Source organism: Capricornis sumatraensis, chromosome 3 (genome assembly GCF_032405125.1).
Source record: "Capricornis sumatraensis isolate serow.1 chromosome 3, serow.2, whole genome shotgun sequence".
In the NCBI taxonomy this organism is placed as follows: Eukaryota; Metazoa; Chordata; class Mammalia; order Artiodactyla; family Bovidae; genus Capricornis; species Capricornis sumatraensis.
This window is the reverse complement of record NC_091071.1, coordinates 88,006,711-88,027,761: the sequence shown is the minus strand read 5'-3', so window position 1 is coordinate 88,027,761 and position 21,051 is coordinate 88,006,711. Positions and strand designations below refer to the sequence as shown.

The window sequence follows — 21,051 nt, the reverse complement described above, 5'->3', positions numbered from 1 at the left end:
CCCTGGCCTCTACCAATGTACTTTCTGACTCTCTGAATTTGACTATTCTAGATATCTCATATAAAATGGAATCAAACAGTACTTGTCTGCACCTAATGTATATTGGAATGCCTTTTTAAGTTTGATATGTGACAGATTCTTTATCCCGCCCCTCGTTTATTCATTCACTCCTTCCTTTAGCCAGGAAACCTTTTTCGAGTTCCTGCTTTGTATTTGTTACTGGCCTAAGCACTGAGGAGTCAGAGATGAATAACACAGTGTGGGTCTAGCTAGGGAAAAGCATGCTACTTTGTTCTATAATTCCTCCCTGTGCAGAGCTGAGTCAGGGAATGGGGAGCCGGAGGTGGGGCTCGGACCTCCTGCAGGAGGCTGCAGGGGTGAAGCCACCCTGGGTGGATGGGTACACTGCAGATGGAAAGATTCCTGCTCATAATCCCTTCTGAAGCACGGAAGGGTTGTTTAGCAAAAAGAAGCTGTTCCAGGTTGCTTTGGGTCTTGGTGGTCAGGACAACTGAAATTCAGTAGGTGAAATGCTGCCCCCTGCTGGAGAGTCATAGAAATGCAGAAGAGTTCAAGGGCTTCCCTGGTGGCTCAGCTGGTAAAGAATCTGCCTGCAATGTGGGAGACCTGGGTTTGATCCCTGGGTTGGGAAGATCCCCTGGAGAAGGGAAAGGCTACCCACTCCAGTATTCTGGCCTAGAGAATTCCATGGACTATACAGTCCATGGGGTCACAAAGAGTCGGACACGACTGAGTGACTTTCACTTCACTTCACTTCACTCAACGCTTAGAGGATAAGCTCTTGGGCCAGTCAGTTAAGGAACCTCTGAGCCTATAGGATAAGCAATAGGTTATCACGTCCAGTAAGAGGAGTGGAATAATTGGAAACAAACACAGGATTTGGGGTCCGTATTTGTTATCCAGACTCCATCTCTGCCACCTCCTAGCTTGTGACATGAGGAAGCCCGTGTAACTTCTTCATGCTGCTTTTCCTCGTCAGCAACGTGGGCTAGTGGTACGAATGAATTAGTGCATATAAGGGGTTTACTGCAGTGCTTGACGGTGAGCGCTTAGTAAATCACTGCTATGGAAGCCTCTCTTCACTGAAGACTGGAAACCAGATCCCAGGCTCTTGCATAACCCTGGTAGCCCACTGAGGAGTTGGCTTCCCAGTGAGAGTTCACCGTGGCTTTGACCTTTCCCACTGAAGTCACGGGGACCTTGCTTTCCCTACTTCAGTGTCCCTTGAGAATGTTTTACTGGACGTCAAGGAGCTGCAGAGGGGCATGGACTTGACCAAGAGGGAGTACACCATGCATGACCACAACACGCTGTTGAAGGAGTTCATCTTCAACAACGAGGGGAAGCTGAAGAAGCTGCAGGACGATGCCAAGATTGCCCAGGTCAGTGTCTGTGTCCCCGACCTCCGTGAAGAAGAAGGAATCGGATTCCGTAAAGCCACCTCGGGTCCTGTCCTGACAATGGGGGGTAAATTCCCCTCTGTCTGCTGAGGATAGATACCCTGTGTAACTGTGCTCAGCAGGGATAGGATCTTTCTGCATTTGTCCCTGGAGATGTCCCTGGCCTGCTCATTGTCCTCTTCTAATCTGAGTTTTTCTTGAGGCCCACCCCCGCTTCCCGTCCATCCCTAGGCTCCCTTTACCATGAGTCCTGTATTCAGTTCACCTCAACCAGTACACGTCTGGCCTGTGCTCAGCAGAGCAGTGTTTGCAGTGTGTTGGGTTTCTGTGGGACTTGACCTTGAAATCTTTTGCCACACTGGGGGTCAAGTTACATACTTGAGAAGCAGCCAGAGTGGACTGTACACCGTCACAGAAAGGGAAGGCTGTGTCAAGGGAACCCAGGAAGCAGACGTGTTGGGCTGGCTCCCGTGTGAGGCTGGCTGCCTTGTGTCCCAGGAGGATTTGGGCAAAGACATGAGTGCCCTGCTGTGGGACCCCTGGAAGGAGTGTGGAAGCAGTGAGCTGGAGTCTGACCAGTTTCTAAGGTCCCTTCTGACTTAGTCAACTTTAAGGAGTCCTCCCATGGCCTGAGGACACTCTTGTAAGGAGAAGCTCCTCGTGTGTGTGTGTGTGTGTGTGTGTGTCTGTGTGTGTGTCTGTCTGTCTGTTTGTGTGTCTGTGTGTGACTGTGTGTGTGTCTGTGTCTGTGTCTGTGTGTGACTGTGTGTGTGTGTATGTCTGTGTGTGTGTGTCTGTTTGTGTGTCTGTGTGTGACTGTGTGTGTGTCTGTGTGTGTGTGTCTGTCTGTGTGTGACTGTGTGTGTGTATGTCTGTGTGTGTGTGTGTGTCTGTGTGTGTGTGTCTGTCTGTGTGTGACTGTGTGTGTGTGTCTGTGTGTCTGTCTGTGTGTCTGTGTGTGTGTGTCTGTCTGTCTGTGTGTGACTGTGTGTGTGTATGTCTGTGTGTGTGTGTGTCTGTGTGTGACTGTGTGTGTGTATGTCTGTGTGTGTGTGTCTGTGTGTGTGTGTCTGTGTGTGTCTGTGTGTGACTGTGTGTGTGTGTATGTCTGTGTGTGTGTGTCTGTGTGTGTGTGTCTGTCTGTGTGTGACTGTGTGTGTGTGTGTGTCTGTGTGTGTGTATGTCTGTGTGTGTGTGTCTGTGTGTGTGTGTCTGTGTGTGACTGTGTGTGTGTGTGTATGTCTGTGTGTGTGTGTCTGTGTGACTGTGTGTGTGTGTGTCTGTGTGTGTGTGTCTGTCTGTGTGTGACTGTGTGTGTGTGTCTGTCTGTCTGTGTGTGACTGTGTGTGTGTGTGTGTCTGTGTGTGTGTATGTCTGTGTCTGTGTGTCTGTGTGTAAAGTGGCAGGAGTTCCCAGGGACGGCTTTGGGTTGCCTTAACACAGGCTGTGGAGAATCGTGGGAGGTGAGGGAGAGCAGAGGCCAGAGAGTTGCAGGGGCCCCTGCAGCTCTTTCCCAAGTTCACATGCTGGAAAAAATGACATTTAAGAGAAATTCACTTTTTCACAGGATGCCTTTGATGACGTGGTGAAGTATTTTGGAGAAAACCCCAAGACGACACCCCCGTCTGTCTTCTTCCCCGTCTTTGTCCGGTTTGTGAAAGCCTATAAGGTAAACCGGTGTCTGTCAAGCCTCCCCTGTGTAACTGTGCTCAGCAGGGACAGGGTCTTTCTGCATTTGTGCCTGGAGATGTCCCTGGCCTGCTCATTGTCCTCTTCTAATCTGAGGTCTTCACCCTTTGTTCTTGAGGCCCGCCCCCGCTTCCCGTCCATTCCTAGGCTCCCTTTACCATGAGTCCTGTATTCAGTTCACCTCAACCAACACACGTCTGGCCTGTGCATTATTTCTTGAGTGGGTGCCTTCCTGGAGCTGCATTGCAGTCTCAAGAGCTCTGCAGGGGCCTCCCCCGGGGCTTCAGGCGGCAGATCTGGGTGGGGAGGACAAGATGCGAATTCTGGCCCTGCTGCTTAGGCCCTCAGACTGTCATGCTCTCTGTTTCTACCTACCCAGCCGGGGGCTCAGCCCCCAAACAAAAGCCTTTGGCTATCGCATGGGGCGAGGGAGACCTAGGACCATCCAAAGCCATCTTTGGAAGCTGCCCCGTCAACTGTCACCCTTGCAGGCAGGTCAAAGGACTGAGAAACCCAGGCCTCCTATGGAGTTGTGAAGCAGGTTGAGGTAGGAGGAGTGAGCCTCAGTATCATAGCCGAGGTCACGGACAGCCTGCTTGTGCTGGGCACGCCCACGACCACAGGCCTCTGGACAGCACTTCCCTAAGTGTGGGCTGAAAGGTGGCTCTTGGAAGGATAGTCGCTCCCTGTTTCCTTATCTGGACCCATAATGGCCCTTCCTTTAAATGGGAGGCCCTCTGTGACATACACATATACCTTGAGACCATGGTTTTGAAAAAGCGCATGACTCAGATCTGTGTCAGAAAAATGTGTCCAATGAGAAAGGAAGCCAAGGACAGCATTATGAGATTTCAGTGCTCAGCTTTCCAGATGGAGCAGTGGTAAAGAATCCACCTGCCAATGCAGGAGGTACAGGAGACGCAGGTTAGATCCCTGGGCAGAGAAGATCCCCTGGAGGAGGAAATGGCAACCCACTCCAGTGTTCTTGCCTGGAGAATCTCATGGACAGAGGAACCTGGTGGGCTACAGCCCATGGAATTGCGAAGGGTCAGACATGACTGAGCACAGACGCAAGTGCTCAAGAAGACAGTGCGGCCTCTACTCTCCAGGCTTGCCTGCACGCTCACCTGGGTGATGTTGGTGGAGGAAGGAGGAACGTGATGGTGGAGCGGGGAGGGATGCGACAGGGGAGTGGACATTTCTGAAAAATGTGATGGGAAGCAGTGAGTCACTTCACCATCCTGATGGCTTTGGAGAACCATCCCTGGGCCTTTTCACTGAAACCCACGAGGTTCCCGCTATTCAGCCCTCTTCTCTCGGCATGGCTTAGTGTAGTGGTGATACGACCGGCAGCAGGAAGGCTTCCCCTTGCGTATGTGAGGGTGGGCACAGGCACAGCACCGGGTCCATGTGCGTGATCCTGGGGGCTGTGAGCAGTGAGAAGTGCTGGGCACTGGGCCTGCCGACTGAGGTGCTCTGCTGCTCCCTGGCTCAGGGGTAGAGATGGCTTGAGCCAGCTCTGGTTATGAGCTGGGACCATGTTTCTTCACACATGAGAAATTATAAGTCTAAGGTCTAAAGAGAAAATATATGCTGTTTACAAATGCATAATACAAGCTGGGAAGAGGGGTTGGTCTCCAAGTCTGGAGGAAAAGAAGAGGTGCCACTCTTCGTGGTCTGTGGGGTATCACAGGTCAGAGCTTCTTAGCACGTTCCTTCCATGTTATCATTTCTCCCCGGGGTCCTGTTCACTGGCTCCGTGAGGCACTTGTCAGGCAGGGATGCAACCAGATGTTCTACTTGCCCAAACACACTACATAGATAATAACTGCCTGGCCTGACACTGACCGAGGGACTTGGTGGGTAGATGTTAGGATTTTAGGATGTTTTCTCTTCTGAAGTGTGAACCGAAGTGAAACTTGAGACAAAAGCAACAAAGATGAAAATGTAAAGTTTATTACTGATGAAAGCTGGTTTGGAGGATAGCGTGTGCCTCTGTGAGTTCATACTTCAGCCCTGAATTAGATGATTTATCACTGCACAGCTAGACTATTAGAAGTAGCTGAGGGAGGCCGGATTCCAAGGAGAGGATGCTTAGAGGGCTGAACTGAGGTCGACCTGTTAGATTTCTTGTCCCTAATCTGTCAACCTTGCCGCTGCCTCTCTTGGAAAGGAGTGAGGAGGGAGTCCAAGAGTGTCACTCGGTGAGGCCCCTGAGGAAACAGGAGGCCAGGGGTGGAGGTTTTCCCCTAAGAATGGGCAGAAGGAGAGGAATCTGAGACCTTCCTTTCAGAGAAGCTGCAGGGAGGGGAAGTCCCCACACATCTGTGAGAAAGACTAGGAAGTGGCCTGAGTAGGGAGAGGACCATCAGGAAAGGCATTTTCTGAAAAAGGTGAATCTCAACTGTGAGTTTTGAAGAGGTGTGATATAGACTGACGGCAAAACCCCAGAGTCATATGTAGGAATGAAGTGTAGAGCTTCTCCACCTTCCCTTCACTCTAATTCCTGCCTAACTAAGGAGCCGCTCAGAAGGGCTTTTTGAAAGTCTTGACTGCTGGCATTCCCAGCAACATAATCTTCTGCTTCTTTTGATTTCACCCAGCAAGCAGAAGAGGAAAATGAGCTGAGGAAAAAGCAGGAACAGGCGCTCATGGAGAAGCTCCTGGAGCAGGAAGCTCTGCTGGAGCAGCAGGACCCAAAGGTGAGACGTGCCAGGCTCCAGCTGTGGTCCTCGTGTGAGCAGGGTCCTGATGGCTCCATGGAGGCACGCGGGCAAGAGGGGCAGAGAGCCAGGCTGGGACAGGATGCTTCAGTTCCTTCTCGGGCTTGGAAACTTGGCACGTGGATGCTTGTTCACTCATTACTTGTTCAGCCATCACTGGAATGAGGCTGAGAGCATGTTTGTATAGCATTTCCAAGTTTATAGAGATAGGGAACTTAAATCTTGGTTGGATGTAGAGAGACCATCCCAGGTAACCTGCTGACTGAACAGCGAAGTGTCCGCGAAGGGGAAGGCTTCACAGGGTCGCCACTGGTGCTGGCCTTGACTGGGGGGAGGGCTTCGTAAGGAGGAATGGGAGAGAGCATTCTAGGGAGGGAAACAACACAGGTGGAGACCATGATGAAGGCTGGCAGGTCAGAGTATTTTTCATCAGGATCCTCTGCACTGAAGTGTAACAAGTCAGTGGCTATTACTAGCTGCCTTTTGTTGCCATGGGATCCGGCCTTCCAATGGCTGCCAGTTTGTGTGTTCTTTGTGAAAAAGCTTTCATTCCCAGAAACTTCCTACGTTTTCTTCTGCTGAGCAGTATGTTGGGATGGTGCTGTCTGTGTTTCGGACTGAGGCCGCTTGTTAGTCACAAAATGCTCAGATCCGGTTTGGATTTTCTCGGACCTCCAGTGGGTGTTGGTCTCATTAATCTTTGCCATTCTTTTTTCTTCTCAGTCACCTTCCCACAAATCAAAGAGGCAGCAGCAAGAATTAATTGCCGAATTAAGAAGGCGGCAAGTTAAAGATAATAGACATGTATACGAAGGGAAAGATGGTGCCATTGAAGATATTATCACAGGTAAAAGCTACTTCCTCATTGTGGCCGATGGAGATCCCACTGGCCTGATTGTTTCTGGACCATTTGCAGATTTTGCTACTGCTTTTGTCCAGGGTTTACAAGTTCTTCAGTTGATTTTATCCAGACACAGAATTACAGAGAAACTCCATGCTAGTGTTTGAAGTATGTTTATAGTAACCTGTATACTGCCTGTCAAAGAGCTCCAACATTCTCTCTGAAACAAACAAAAATCTATTTCTCAATATCATGTATCGGTATCTCAATATTATTGGAACCCTGAATATCATTCATCGGGGCTCCTCCTTCTAATGATGTCCTGTTGTCTTAGATTTGTCCCCATGCTCCATTTTCTCACTCATGGCCACTTCTACCCATCTGCTTACTTATGGACAGGGCCCATACTGTACTAACCACAGTCAATGCATGTGTTTTCAACATGCTCTTTAAAAGCCTTTTCACTCATTCAAAGTAAGTGAAGATGCTAGGAAATCAGTGCTTTCATAAGGATGGACCAACAGGTCAAAAGCCCAGAGGGTTGAGGAATGGTCATTCTCTCGGCTAGAAATTGTGCCTAACCCAGCTTGGTTCTTGTCTGATTAAGTTATAGCCTAATGCTTTCTGCTCAAACCGACTCTTCAGAGTTTCTACATTCCCTGTTAAAGATGGGGGCAGTAATTTGGGGCAGTGGCTACAAGTGGCTGCCTTTTCATGTTTGTTACCTAAAGTTTGTCACCTTCCAAGGTAGTTAACACTTTTTGGTAGGAAATGTTACACAAAAGTGTAGAGGAAACTCTGTAAAAGTATAGAGAATAGTACCCATCACCAGTCAGTAGTTTCCAGCTCATGGCCAATTTTGTTCCATATCTGCTTCTACCTGTTCCCTTGGGGTTATTTTGAAGCAAATCCAAGGCATGCAATTTCATTTAGAAGTATTTCCATATAATCTTTGAAAGATAAGGTCTGTTTAGTAAAACAAGCATACCCACAGGGCCATTATCACATACCTCTGAAACGCAGAGTTCCTTAAAAAAAAAGCCAATCATTATTCATATTTCCTTAATTGTCCTAATTTTTTTTTAAAAAATGTAACTCTCCAGACTTTTGATTTCTCATTTCTTGTTAATAGCTTAGTCAGCATTGAAAATAGGGATTACAAAATGGCCAAGTCAGGATTTTTTACCAGCTCAGACCCAAAGAAATAAACTAGGAGAATGAATCACTAAAAAAGGAAGTCAATAATTGCTTGTCCAGAGTAAACCAGTGTGAGAAGTGGAATAGGTAAGTGGCTGATGAAAGTGCCAGTGTCTGCAGGGTACACACGTGTTCTGTACCTTTGTGCCTGCCAGTGTCTGTCCACCCTGCAGTGGCTGGCAGGTGGCTCCCAGATAAAGCTTCCTTGTTTAGCATCTCTTCTTGCCTCCTCTGCATGGAGCGAGAAGCTCTGCTCTGAGCAAGACCAGGACAGATCTCCTTGGGTAAGCACTGTTGTAGCCTCAAGGCCACAATGGGGTTGACTTGTAGGTAGAGGAGCATCCAGCCGTGGCACATTAAGAACTCAGAGCTCCGTTTCCATCAACCTGCCCTCCAGCTTAGCGACACTGGCTCATAAAATGTACAGTTTCTATTTGCCTGACCTGATCTACCATAGGAGGTAAATAAATATGTTTATGGAGCAGTTTTTTTTTTTTCTTCTGCTTGGGCTATTTTCCATGATCTACTCAACCCTGCCCCAGATTGAGTAAGGACTGAGTAACTCTTCTAGGCTTTTTGAACTCACCTGGGTGTATATTATATGTTGCCTTCCCCGTTTCCTGCTCCCCTCCCTCACCGTTCCCCCAGATATGATTAACAAAGCACTAACCATGTACTAATGCAGTAGATTGTGGCTTCTTACTCTCTTCTGTTTGTCTTGTTTGACTGTTATTTCAATGCAGTGCTGAAGACTGTGCCCTTTACTGCTCGCACCGCCAAGCGTGGCTCTCGATTTTTCTGCGAACCTGTTCTCACTGAGGAATACCATTACTAAACTATTACTCTTTCTCGCCTGCTGCTCTTAAAAGGTTGCTGTGGGTTTTTTGACCTCTAACGACCCTGTGTGTGTGTGTCAGGCCTACCCAGCAGTCTAGCATGGAACTGCCATCTCCACTGTGTTGTATTTTACGTTGTCTTCATGCTGCATGGTTTCTCATTTCAGTCACAATTGCTGACTCACTAGCATTTTTAATACACCCTGAACCCACATGACTGGGATTGTGTGTGCCAGTTGAATTAATACAATTACGTATAGAAATTTTCAGAAAATGGAACACTTGAGAGTCAGGGGGGGATGACCTAGGTTGCTTTTAAGATTTTGAGGCTAATATCTTTCAACACAAAATGACAGTCACCAATAACAGTAATTATTGTTCCTACCATTTATTGAGCACTTTCTGTTTTGGAATAGATTTATATAGATATTAAACCGACCTTTTTGTGCTCAGCTTGCTTTGATAGTAAAACGAGCTGCTCTACAAGCTCTCAGGAATACAAAGTGCTCTACAGATGCAAAATGATTTGCAGAAGGATCTGTGAAGTACATGCACCTGTAAGTTGGATCTTAAGTGCCTTATGTAGTTCGTAGCCATCATCCACAGTGTGATGGAGCTCATGGTACAAGCTAAACTCAGGGAGCTCTTTAGATCGAGAGGCCTGTATAAGCTGAAATAGGTAGTCTGTAGCTTGATATTCACTTCTTTTCCTTCTGAGTGTCATGACCAAGTTTCAGCTGTCAGCAGTTCCCTGTTGGAGCAAGGCTGTGAACTAAGCAATGAAGATAAAGGCTTGGGAGACCCCACTGTCTTCTCATTCATGCTTATTCACTGGTGGCTCTGTTCCATGTCAAACCCAGGGCATTGCTACTGTGATGAGCTCATATCTGGATCTGCTTCTTTGGTCAAGATGGTGGCTACATGTTCATAGAAAATGAACATGTTTATTGGCACGTGCTACTGTTTTTGAAAATAAAAGAAAAACATGATCAAACTTTCCCAAGAAATAAGCCTGGGCTTAGTTTCTGATGGCTGAATAAGGAATAAACTTCTCTGTTGATTAGAAAAGTGACAAAGGAAAGACATACTTTGAGTGTATGAAATAGCCACTCTTTGACTGCCATGCTGAGATTGACATGGAACTGGTTACATGTTTAGTTTGTGGCATTCCCTTATCTGAATTGCACTTGTTACGTGTGCTCCTGTGTCTCAAGATAATGAAGGATGTGGTATGTTGTTGCCTGTTCTGCAGTGTGCCTACTCACCAGTACTGATTAACAAGGCTAGAGACTGTTACCTACTTGACTGAGGTTTACTGTCAGCTTTGCTGCCGGACTGTTTTTCTGGAGCCAAACTTCAAAGCAGCTTGGATCTGGGTGGTCAGAGCTGGGTGGGAAGGCATGCTCGCCCTTCCCTTGTTTTCTCTAACACTTCTTGTAGTGTGGCTTCCTTTCTTCTTCTGTTGGCTAACATGCCCGGGAATGTTATTCACAAAGTTGAATTGCTTTCCATTTTCATCCCATTTTTACTTAACCATCATTTTGTGTTTTTGTTTTTTCTGTTTAGCTTTAAAGAAGAATAATATCACTAAATTTCCAAATGTTCACTCGAGGGTAAGGATTTCTTCTAGCACACCGGTGGTGGAGGATACACAGAGCTGGCAAGCATCACTTTTTACTTAGCTTCCTCCTCTCTCTGTATGCAGATCAATGATTTCAATCTCTGGCTGAGGGTAATACTGGTGAGAGTCTGAGCAGGGAGAAGTCTTTGCACCTCACATTCCAAAGATGTGAGGCTAAGCCTCTCTGTTGGACTGTTTGGTCTCCTGCCGTGTTCTCACATGTGATGGCTTGGGGAAGGGTATTTGATGGTTATACTTACTTTGGGTGTGAGGCTGTCCTTCCCTTAACCCCTTCTTGACTTTTAACTTACTCGGTGAACCCCATTTTGATCCAAAGAAATTGAGACCAAGTCCTGGCCAGGGAACATGATCTGTAGTCTCTAAGGAGGATTAGGGTTTTTAGAACTAATTGCTCTGAGGACTCAGGAACCATGAAACTGCAGGTCACTGCATATTCTGAGCCAGAAATGGAATTGTGACCTCCATTACCACTCTGGGTGAGGAAGCAAAGGCTTGAGAACATTATTAGGCATGCAAAACCATTCTTGGCCTGAATTTAGGAGTAGGGCAAGGTCAAATTCCAGTGAGTCAGGAGCTTATAGGGTGGGGACAGTGCTGAATTGAGCTGAGCACTCACTTAGCTCTGGCTTATTTTGCCATGTGAGAATTAAATGGGCCCAAAACCAGTTTTCCAAGAGAAGTCAAGAAACCTTGGTTTTTATGTTAATTCCCAGTTTAAATTTCTAGGAAACTGTATTTAAAAATTTAAGGTGTCAGCCAAACATCTTGTGGACCAGCTGTGGCCCATCCATTTTCAACCTGAGCAGTGAAGGGTTAAAAAGATGAAATGTTTTAATTCTCATTTCCCTTTCTAAAGATAGGATTTTTTTCTAAACAGAAATTAACAATACTAAGTTGATGAAAGGGAAATACATACTAAACAGAACAAGGGGAAAAGGTATGAAGCCTGCTTTTTCCTTTCAGTGTGTTCTGACTCCATTAAATGGAGGCTACCCTGCCTTATTCGAGAAAGCATGCCTTCATATGAAGAGTGCTTACTAAAATCCGTCTTGTGCATCTCATTCATTCCTTCAACTTGCTTGAACTGATGTGCAGTGGTTGATTCATTGAAGTGTTTTGTTGTTAGGAATCCTGCCATTCACTGGCAGTACAAATTGGGGAATCCAAGAGGGCCCATACAATCTTTACCCTCTGATGAAAAACACCTTGGGTGGCAGGAAAGAACGTTTAGGAATGGAGTGTTATTTTGATTTAGTGATTGCTTTTGTTCGGTGGTTGACTGATTTATCTGATTCACAAAATAAACTGACCTCAGCTCATTTTAATGGAATAATACTGGAAGCCGTGGCTGCAGGCTAGGTTTAAGCTCTTTCCTTAATTAAAATCTCAGGACAAGGCAGTCTGTTGTCTTGCAGTTTAAAATTCATTGCAATTGTTGGTATTCACGTTCTCAGAAAGAAAAATGACTACTAAGTAATAGCTACTTCCCAATGGAAGAAACATTTCAAAATGACATTGGCTAGACTCTCTGGCCAGTGACAGAAGCACTCTATTTGTATTAACAAAAGAGCCAGAATCACACCAGTATTACATGCTGTTTTGCTTAACTGTAAATATCAAGGGCAAAGTACATGTTTTTGGCTCAAATTCAGTTTGAAGGGCCCATTAGCTGACTCTTCTACACAAGCTGCTTTGATTGGCTGCCAGCTGCCCTTTGTCTTGCTTAGACACATGGTATTACAGATTGCAATTCTCTAATTGGTGCTCTCCTCTTTACAGATCTTAGAAACCAACCATACAGACGAGCCGATGCGGTGAGGAGAAGTGTTAGGCGGCGCTTTGATGACCAGAACTTGCGTTCTGTTAATGGTGCCGAAATGACCATGTGAACCAGAGACCTGCTTGTATGAAGAGGGTGTGCGTGAATGAAGATGTCCATGTGAACTTTCTGTGCTACCATTTAACTGCAGCCTTGAACATAGATAAAATATTCTAAGGGCTCAGATTTAGCAAACACATAGGAATTTTTAAATGATGGGCTCTGCTTTCAACCTTTGTTAACAAGTGCCTAAAAGTGGAAGTACCTGCTCAGATTAATCAAAGCAATAGGATTTGATTTGATTAGTATCTTTTTACACCAGTTTATTTTTTAACCAAAATACAAGTTTCATATTACATTCATTACCTGCCATTGTGATTGTCCCATGATGGCCCACCCTGGTTTCCTGATAAGTTGTAAATAACATGGAATGCATCTGCTGTGGGCTTCCTTTGCTGTCTTTTAAGAAGTTAATTTTGTTTTAGCCATACCTGTCAACTTTGTATTTTTAAGGGCTTGCAGCACAGAAGGAAAAAGTCATGTGATAAATTCCTTTTGTCTATACCCAAGCCCCAGCCAAGTACAAATGGGATATAACTGCAGTGGCACAGAAGTCAGTCAACTTGTTTCACATTCTGCTTCTGTGCTGGGGCACAATGCCTCATGAGATATTCATCGGTATGAATGAGACCATACGATGGCATACAGATGTTGTACAAGACTTATTTGCAGTACTGTGTTCTTCAGCTAGAGGCAGCTTTTAAAAAATACAAATGTTTATTAATTACCACTAAAATTAACATCTCAGTAATCAGTATTAGGATTTCTGAGGACCACTATGGGTCAATCCTGAGAATAGAAATCAGTGCCTTGCTAGCCAGGGAGTTCACTAGCTCTATGAACAAGCATTCAAGATTTACTTCCGCTAGCAGAGTAGTGTTAGTAACCTGGCCCTATCACTCTGACAATCGCAGGGTTCCCCCCTCCTTCTTTTTGTAGATTGGATTAGATATATTTGGCATCACACATCAGAGCTAATAAATTCTTGTACTTCCCAGACTACCTTGTGGGGAATTGTAATTAAATTGCTGAATTACATTGGTATTAAGCTTAAATGATATGTAATGGGACTAAATGGCCAACAAAGCCATTGTTGTTGTTCCTTCATCTCTGGCAGGGCACTTGATCCAAAGTCAAAAACTGGACTGAAGCTAATTTGTAATTTTCATCACACACATTCTGCTTCTGGCTTACCTTATTGGTACATTACACCAGTATATTAATTGTAAAGTTTATTGTATAGTATTTAACCACTGAATTTCTTATTTTATGTTGTGCTCATGTGAACTCCTTGGTGAAGGTCCTATTTCCCTTGGATAATGTGTAGTTATATATCTCTTTTTAAATGTACAGATATTTTGCTATGAAATCGGTGCAGTTTTTTATGGTTTTTACACTTCTCTTTAATTCCCACCTAAGCCTCTGGGTAATATTGTAAATATTGTTTAAAAATGCATCAGCCTATGCTATACAATCTGAATGTTATTTTAACTTATAGGTTTTTTTTTTAATATATATATTTAACTTCAAGGACAGTTTAGGGATCAGTTACATTTCACTTTAGCGTTATCTATTTACAAAAAGATTAAACTGCCACCTGCTAGCACATTGTCATAATGTGTACTTTAAAAAAGAACATGCCAAGATTGTGTCTGACTCATTCAACATTTCATTTTGATGAAGAGTGATTTGACCATGAGATTTAACACAAATAGCTGGTCCTTTACCACAAAGCAGCTGTTTTCCAAAGCTCAATACTGATGAACATATGTTAAAATGGGCTATTTATTAATCTACAAATAGACAATAATATTGGCATGTCCTTTCCTGTTTGTCTCTTAATGGGCCTGCTTCTTAGCAATATTAGAAATGTTTTATAAAAGCAGTTCATGTTACTTTCCTGGTCTTTTCATGGCATATGAGCAAATAAACTATTTACACTACTATCCTGTACTGTGTTGTAGTCTTTCAGTGTATACTTTAGGGGGTTTTATGTGCCAGTTTCATGTATACTCTTTTATCTTCTAGTATGCTTGAATTCATAACCTAAATAGACTTGGTAAAATGTAAGGAAAACTCCTCCTTCTACAAAACTCCTGGTCACTTGCTGTACGGAACATAGGAACCAAGCAGATTTTAGTATTGAGTATTTTAGCATTGAGATTTAGTATCTCCAGAATCCTAGTTATGAATTTATTTCTTCCAGAGAAAAAGCACTTTCTTGGTGAGATACTACCTCTCTCAACATTTGTATATTCAGTCTACTAGTGGATTGCAGATAGGCACCAAGCACCGGAAACATCTGTGCATGCGTGCGTGCATGTGTGTGTGTGCGCGTGCGTGTGCACACACACACACAGATATTTGTAATTCCAAGTCACCAGACTATATTCTTAATATATTCATTTAGTATTTTTTTTAGGGAAGCAAAGAAATTTATAATTTAAGAAACTGTCCAAGTGGTTTAAAAAACAAAGGGGCATGAATTAGTCTTTATTGTGATAATCTGGAACCAAACTTGCAATATTCCCAAAGTAGACTTGTAGCTGAAACTTTTAAAACAAAAAAAAGTTTAAAATTTGCAATTATTAACACTCTTGTTTGTTTTGTACCAGGAGAAGTGCCTCATGGTAAAGGAAATCAGGTCATTAGTATTCTGTCAGGATATTTTCAAGAATAAACTAGAGCAATAAGTTAAAATGAGGTGGATATGGTTAGGTTTTGGAAATTTATCAGTAGTACCCATTTTTAAAGGTTTTTCTAATGACTCAGAGGTTAAGTCTATTTGTTTTTCACTCCCAATCTTTGCAACTAAAACTCTATCTTAATCCAATAAAAGTCACTGCCAATGACACTGCAGTGAATGTCCAGCAACCCTGCTCACTCAACAGTGCTCAGTGGTTAATGGAACTTGACAACCACCACTGACTCCGCTGGTTCAACATACTGGATTTTGTAGAATCACCTAAAATGAAATTCTTAGCCCTAATACATGTTTTTATCAGAAATGTGTCCACAGACAAATAGTATACTATCAGCCCACTTTGTGCCAAAGGATTAATCTTCCACTTTTTTTAAACGAATACTCCCAACTATTGCTAAGAAAAAAATCTGAAGCAAGAAACAAATGCATGGACAAATGTTGATATACTTTTTTTGTTCTAACTTTTTATAAAGAAAAGCAAGTATTAACATTGAGAAAACAACGTGGGCATATCACCTCACAGCACAGAACTGCTGCAACGACAGTGCTTAAAGGAAAAGGCTGACACAGCTCCAATTTAGTAGATGTCATTTTTCTAATAAATTATATTTATTTACAAAAGGTCTACTTTTATATAATTGAAGTTCTTTACATCAGAACAATATATGAACAGAAGAGAAAATCTGGTAAGTACAAACACAAAGTAGAAACCTTGTTCCTTGTTATTACTCACCTTTCAGAAACAAGTCTTCATTTTACTTGTAGAGGTAGGCAAGAGAGCAACACCTACCAAAAAACTGTGCAGGCAGGACCAAAAAAAAAAAAGATTATAATTACCACATTTAGATACCCCCCGAGACAGGATAAAAGAAGGGCATCAAGAAATGGCTTAGTTTGAATATGGTGTGAGATTAGACAGCCACTTTGTTTCAGTCTGAATGAAAACTGGAGGTAAGCTAGTTCCCCTCAAATGCAAACATCAACCTTAAACCTAGGGCAAATTACCATCAAATTAAGTCAAGTATCAATCACTAATAATGATGAGATGGCCTTGAACTAGATCATACTGACTCACAAGAACAGTTTTTATATAGTGATTTTTTAAAAAGCATAAAAAATTCACTGCAATTAAGAAACTTAAGCCAGATAGAGAAACCCAGTATGGTTGGGAGGGCTAGGGAGAGTATGTGGATAACTGGAGCAAAATCTTCCCCTTCCTAACTCACCTTTAAGTCAGCTCCAGTAGCACTGCAAGTGCATACATGCCCTGTCACTATCATTCACCTGTTTTTCAAAAATGGCCTGAAATGATTAGTTCTCAGAACTTAAAAATAGGAATTTTGTCTAATTAGGGCCTTTGGATCAAGCTCTGATCTAAAGTCAAAAACGACTGAGGAGGAGCTAAAGGTTAGCTCCTCAAAATTTGTCACTACTTTCAAACTGCTATTGTAACAGAAGTATGTGTATGATATGAAAGAAGGTGTATTTCAGATCATCACAGGGGATTGCCTTTCTTACTCAAAAACCACATGAAAAGTTGTATGTTCTCATATATAATAACCGTTTGGACATTTCTGAAGGAATAGTTAAGACTGAGGCACAGTCACTTGAATGTATCTTCAGTGTACTTCAATTAGTTTGGGGTTCAGTATGGTTTATTGCAATGATGCTTTTTCAAGCCCTTTAATACAGATGACGAGTACCATGGATGCTGGATGAGTACATCTGTCAACTGATATTTTATTTTACATTCACTCAATAAATGCCTACTATGTGCCAGGCACTGTTCTAATTCGCATGACAGTGAGTGAAACACAAATCCTTGCCCCCAAGGAATCTGACCACCACCTACATCAAAATGGTGGAAAAACTTAACAGCAAGGTAAGAATAAGGAAGGTAAGAATTATTAGATTGCTACACACCATTATTAGAACCATAGAATGAAACTATGAACTAAGAATGCATTTCCATGAAAATTACTTGGGATGTTACTTTGCTTTTCCTTCATGTAAAATGAGTCCTAGAAAATGTAAAAAAAAAATTTGACCTGCTATTGGGAGAGAGACTTCCCCCAGGGAAAAGAAAAAGTGATTTAAGATATAAGGAATTAATGTGCTTTGCCTCAATTTTGCTTTTAGAAGTGTTTATTTAGTTCTTTCGCTTTGCAATTTACATTTAAGTTACATAATGAACACCCTATAAACTCATTTAAAAAAATGCATTCATTAACTCTTTGCTGGGTACTGTTTGATGAGAAACTGCTCTCTCAAATAGTATCCAAGTCTTAAATAATCCTTAAATAAAGGATTTACCCCTATCTGGATGCAAAAATAAAAGTGGCTGCCTAGTCAGCACTCAGTTGATCATTAACACTGGAAGAAAACCAGGATCACCTAGGCAAATGATTCTTAACACAAGATGCAGGCCCCCTGGTAACTGAATGAAAACTATGGACCTTCTTTTCAGAAAAATGTATACAGATATTTGAAGTTTTACAGTCTTACCACTGTGAATTAAAAGACTGCTTTACTCTAGGCCAACCCCTTTCATACTATTGTTGTACACAGGGTGCAATTAGCAAAAATCAAGATGAAATGGCTGTGATACTTTGAGTATTTTCATATTTACTGGGAGGCATAAAAATTATTTTCATTGTTGAAACACATGAATGATCTACAGGTTGACGCTCCTTTGGGTAATGATAATGAAATGGCATCACTATATTAAAAATGTTGGGACCACTGCTTTTATTTAAAAGTTTTATGTTGTTTAAATACACTTGGGAGAGGTGCAAAGAATTCTTCATATGTCATTAACTTTTTATACCAATTCAATTTTTCCACATAGGAATTAAATACTGGAATTTTATACTGGAAGGAATAAAAAACATCAAATATTTGAAGTCCTAATTTTGATTATTAAGCATGATATTAAATGTATTACTGAATTTAATCCAAGAGTGCATTAACATTAATGATAATGAGGGAAGATAAGCCCTTAACATTTACCTAAGTCTGAGGCTTAACTGAAAAGTATAAATTCCCTTTATCTGAATATAAACATACTTTCTGTTTGAACACATTTTGAACATAACTGTTCAGCTCTATTAAAACCAATATTCTAAGACATTTCAACTTTATTAGACTGAAGACCCAGAAACCTAATCAAATGGATTAAAGATATTCACACGTAACTCTTATTTTAATAAAATCTACCCATCACCTATATCCCAGGCCATAGCATCTGTCTGGCAACTTAATGCCATTTGATGGGATCACTACAGGATTATAGTCACTTCAATTACATACTTTATAAAAACTACGTTGTAGTTTTGCTTTACAACTCATTAGCCTTGTTTTTAGGTCAAATAAATTTTCATGGTTGGAACAATAAGGAAACTTGAGTTTGTACTGTCTTATGGGAATCTGAAGTTGTGATAAGATAGTATCTCTGTAATATAGAAAGTTAATTTGGAACATGCTAAATCATGTCAATAGTTTAACAGGAAAACTAAAAACTTTAAAGTTCTACTTTAAAATATCATGATTCATGGAAGTAATTAAAAGTTTTACAGATTCTAAATTCTGTGAACACCACCAATATTTTTGCCAATATCATATGTAAATTTTACTTTGATGTCCAGGTTAAGTGTTTGACATGATAAGCAATATTAACTATTATTATGAAGGGGCCTCTGAAAATTAAGTCTAGGCAACTTGCCTGTTGATAAAGTTATATGTTGTGGTTCTAATATACAATAGACTAACATCAAGCAAGAAACTGGCTTTGCATTTGTTGAAGATAGTGGTTTTTACTTTCTACAAAGTCATGTCATATTTCACAGCAGAAATATGACTTGGCATTGAGAAAAGTTCAGGACTCCCCCAGCCTTCTGCGGCTTTCAAGAGTGGATACTAGATTTAATTGAAACATAGGGGACAGAGATGGGAAAAGTCATCCCAATCTGTCCTACTTTCAAATTCATTAGGATGGTGAAGGGAAAATGAACTTTTTGTTCTTCTAAATCCCAACGTGAAACAGGATTGCCCCAAATGCCCAAAATAAAAAATACCTAAGGTAATACCAAAGACTATGTGCTAAAATTTACTTATTTACTTAAAAAAAATCTCCTGCACTGAAGGAAAATAGTATAAATTACATTACCAACCTTCAAAAGTTAGCATGTAAAAAGTATTCTAGCTTCAAACCACTGCCCTTCTTAAAGTATTCTGTAGGAAATTCATAGATCAAAAACAAACAGAGGGGCCTGTATGATTTATAATATTCTTAAATATTAAAAAAGGAAAGTAACTTAGCTATGTGGGTTAGATAAAGCAAAATTTTAGGGGTTTAGTATCTTAACCTTTAAAGAATCATACAATTTTTTTTTTTTCAGAGCTGAGCAGTAGAAATAAATACTAGTACACACTAGAAGAGAAGATTTAATAATTGATAAAAATGTACAAAAATATTCAAATCAGAAATGCTTTAGAATGTGTACCACGAAGTCAATACTTCTCAGTGAGTAGGGAAGGTAAAAGACTTCCTCAATGAAAAAAAGCAAGAGAAAGTTCGGATTAAAAAAAAAAAAACTGTTAAAGAAATTGCTGAAGTCAACATTGATTTGTTTTAGACAAGGATATTGCAGCCATCACTTAAAGTTTGGTGGCACATTCTTTAGTAGGTCCTTAAGGCAATATATTTAAGCTAATTTACAATTTGATTTGATGTTAACTTTTTAAACATCACCTCAAAATAATGCCCTCACAGTAGCCTTTTCAAAATGTATTCAGATGTTCCATAAAAAATAATGGTGGCTTTATTATAGCAGTGCTGAGCAGCACCACTATAGTTAAGGGTCTACCAGGTTTCCATTATGAACACTTATTTCTGAGTTTACCATAAAAGATCATATCATTAACCAGTTGGGTAGTGCACAAAAAAGCAGTTTATCAGTTGCTGGTGCTTTTTTTTGTACTACTAGATATCAAAATTTTTCCATTATATCTTCAAAATCCAACTTCTATAAAGTAAATCAAATCACCTCATGACTTACACTTTAGAATAAAGTAGAGACACCTGCAGTTATCAGTAAATTGCCACCTTTAATCCATCCTGCAGTGCCCTATGAAAGGGTCACAGACAGACAGTTATGACTGTATGAAAATATGATTCTTGATACAGAATCAAAAGTTATTTTCAATTTCCTCTGCTTTTATAAAGTCCACAATAACAATACTTAAATGCACTTTTTTTTCCTGTGATATAATTAAAACCCAGTGTTATTTCAATTGAACTTAAAATAGAGTCCCTGGTCTGAATTAGACTTTAAATCATACTGTAAACATATTTGGTATAATTTATTGATCATCATCCAGTTGCTCCAAAAGGGTCCTTCTGCGCTTTTCCAATTCCCCTTCACTTAGTTCACTGCCAGAAGTATCCCAATTACCCTGAAAAACAACAATGAATACGACTGTGTCAGTACTCAAAAGGGTAAGCAGTAGTCAACCTTTGAATAAAGAATACAAAATCTACATGGATTCTCTTCCAGAAAAACTAAGGCATCACAGACTGATTAAAGACTGATTTCTTTCCCCAAAGCCTACTAATGAATTAACCAAATACTCCCTGGTTACTTGTGGAGTAAGTAACCAGGGGAGACAGTTCTCTGAGAACGGAACTCTTCTAAGGTGTTTACTTTCAGTTTAATATGTAGATCAGGGAGAATAGTATGTATCCATTTCTTTTCCTTCCTTCTACATAACTAAATATGAAACACCTTATTTCCATTTAATGGAAGCTGGGTGTTCATTTCCTAAGTATTCTTCATTAATTTTTCAGAATCTAGGTTATCCTGTGCTTTATACTAAAGTATTATCTTTTCAGCATTATTATATTGTATCCAGAGTTATTAGGACAAGTTAGGCTGGAAAAACTTTAAAAACAACAAAAACCACACAAAACATTTTGAGAAGGAACTCAACTCTTCAAATGTAGAGTGTTCACCTATATTTTCCATCACCTTTCAGGGATCCCATTTAATCTAATGTAAGGACACTTAAGTCACTAAGTAGGTACAGAGGAAATAATCATTCCTCACCAAAGATGTACATCA

At 41.4% G+C, this 21,051-nt stretch overlaps 2 protein-coding genes across 9 annotated transcripts in view; one reads left to right on the top strand and one right to left on the bottom strand.

The window, feature by feature from the left end:
- FMNL2 (formin like 2) overlaps nucleotides 1-14,154 on the top strand; it is a 326,704-nt gene extending 312,550 nt beyond the window's left edge. The window contains exons 22-26 of the mRNA XM_068967074.1: nucleotides 1,240-1,403; nucleotides 2,989-3,090; nucleotides 5,714-5,812; nucleotides 6,557-6,680; nucleotides 12,129-14,154. Coding sequence (XP_068823175.1) covers nucleotides 1,240-1,403; nucleotides 2,989-3,090; nucleotides 5,714-5,812; nucleotides 6,557-6,680; nucleotides 12,129-12,238 — 599 coding nt within the window. The 3' untranslated portion in view covers nucleotides 12,239-14,154. The remainder of the gene's footprint in view (nucleotides 1-1,239; nucleotides 1,404-2,988; nucleotides 3,091-5,713; nucleotides 5,813-6,556; nucleotides 6,681-12,128) is intronic.
- Nucleotides 14,155-15,571: 1,417 nt separating this feature from the next.
- Nucleotides 15,572-21,051, bottom strand: part of PRPF40A (pre-mRNA processing factor 40 homolog A) — a 63,126-nt gene continuing 57,646 nt past the window's right edge. For all 8 annotated transcript variants that reach the window (XM_068968617.1, XM_068968618.1, XM_068968619.1 and 5 more), the window contains one exon: nucleotides 15,572-20,386. In XM_068968617.1, the coding sequence (XP_068824718.1) occupies nucleotides 20,294-20,386 (93 nt within the window). In that variant the 3' untranslated portion in view covers nucleotides 15,572-20,293. The remainder of the gene's footprint in view (nucleotides 20,387-21,051) is intronic.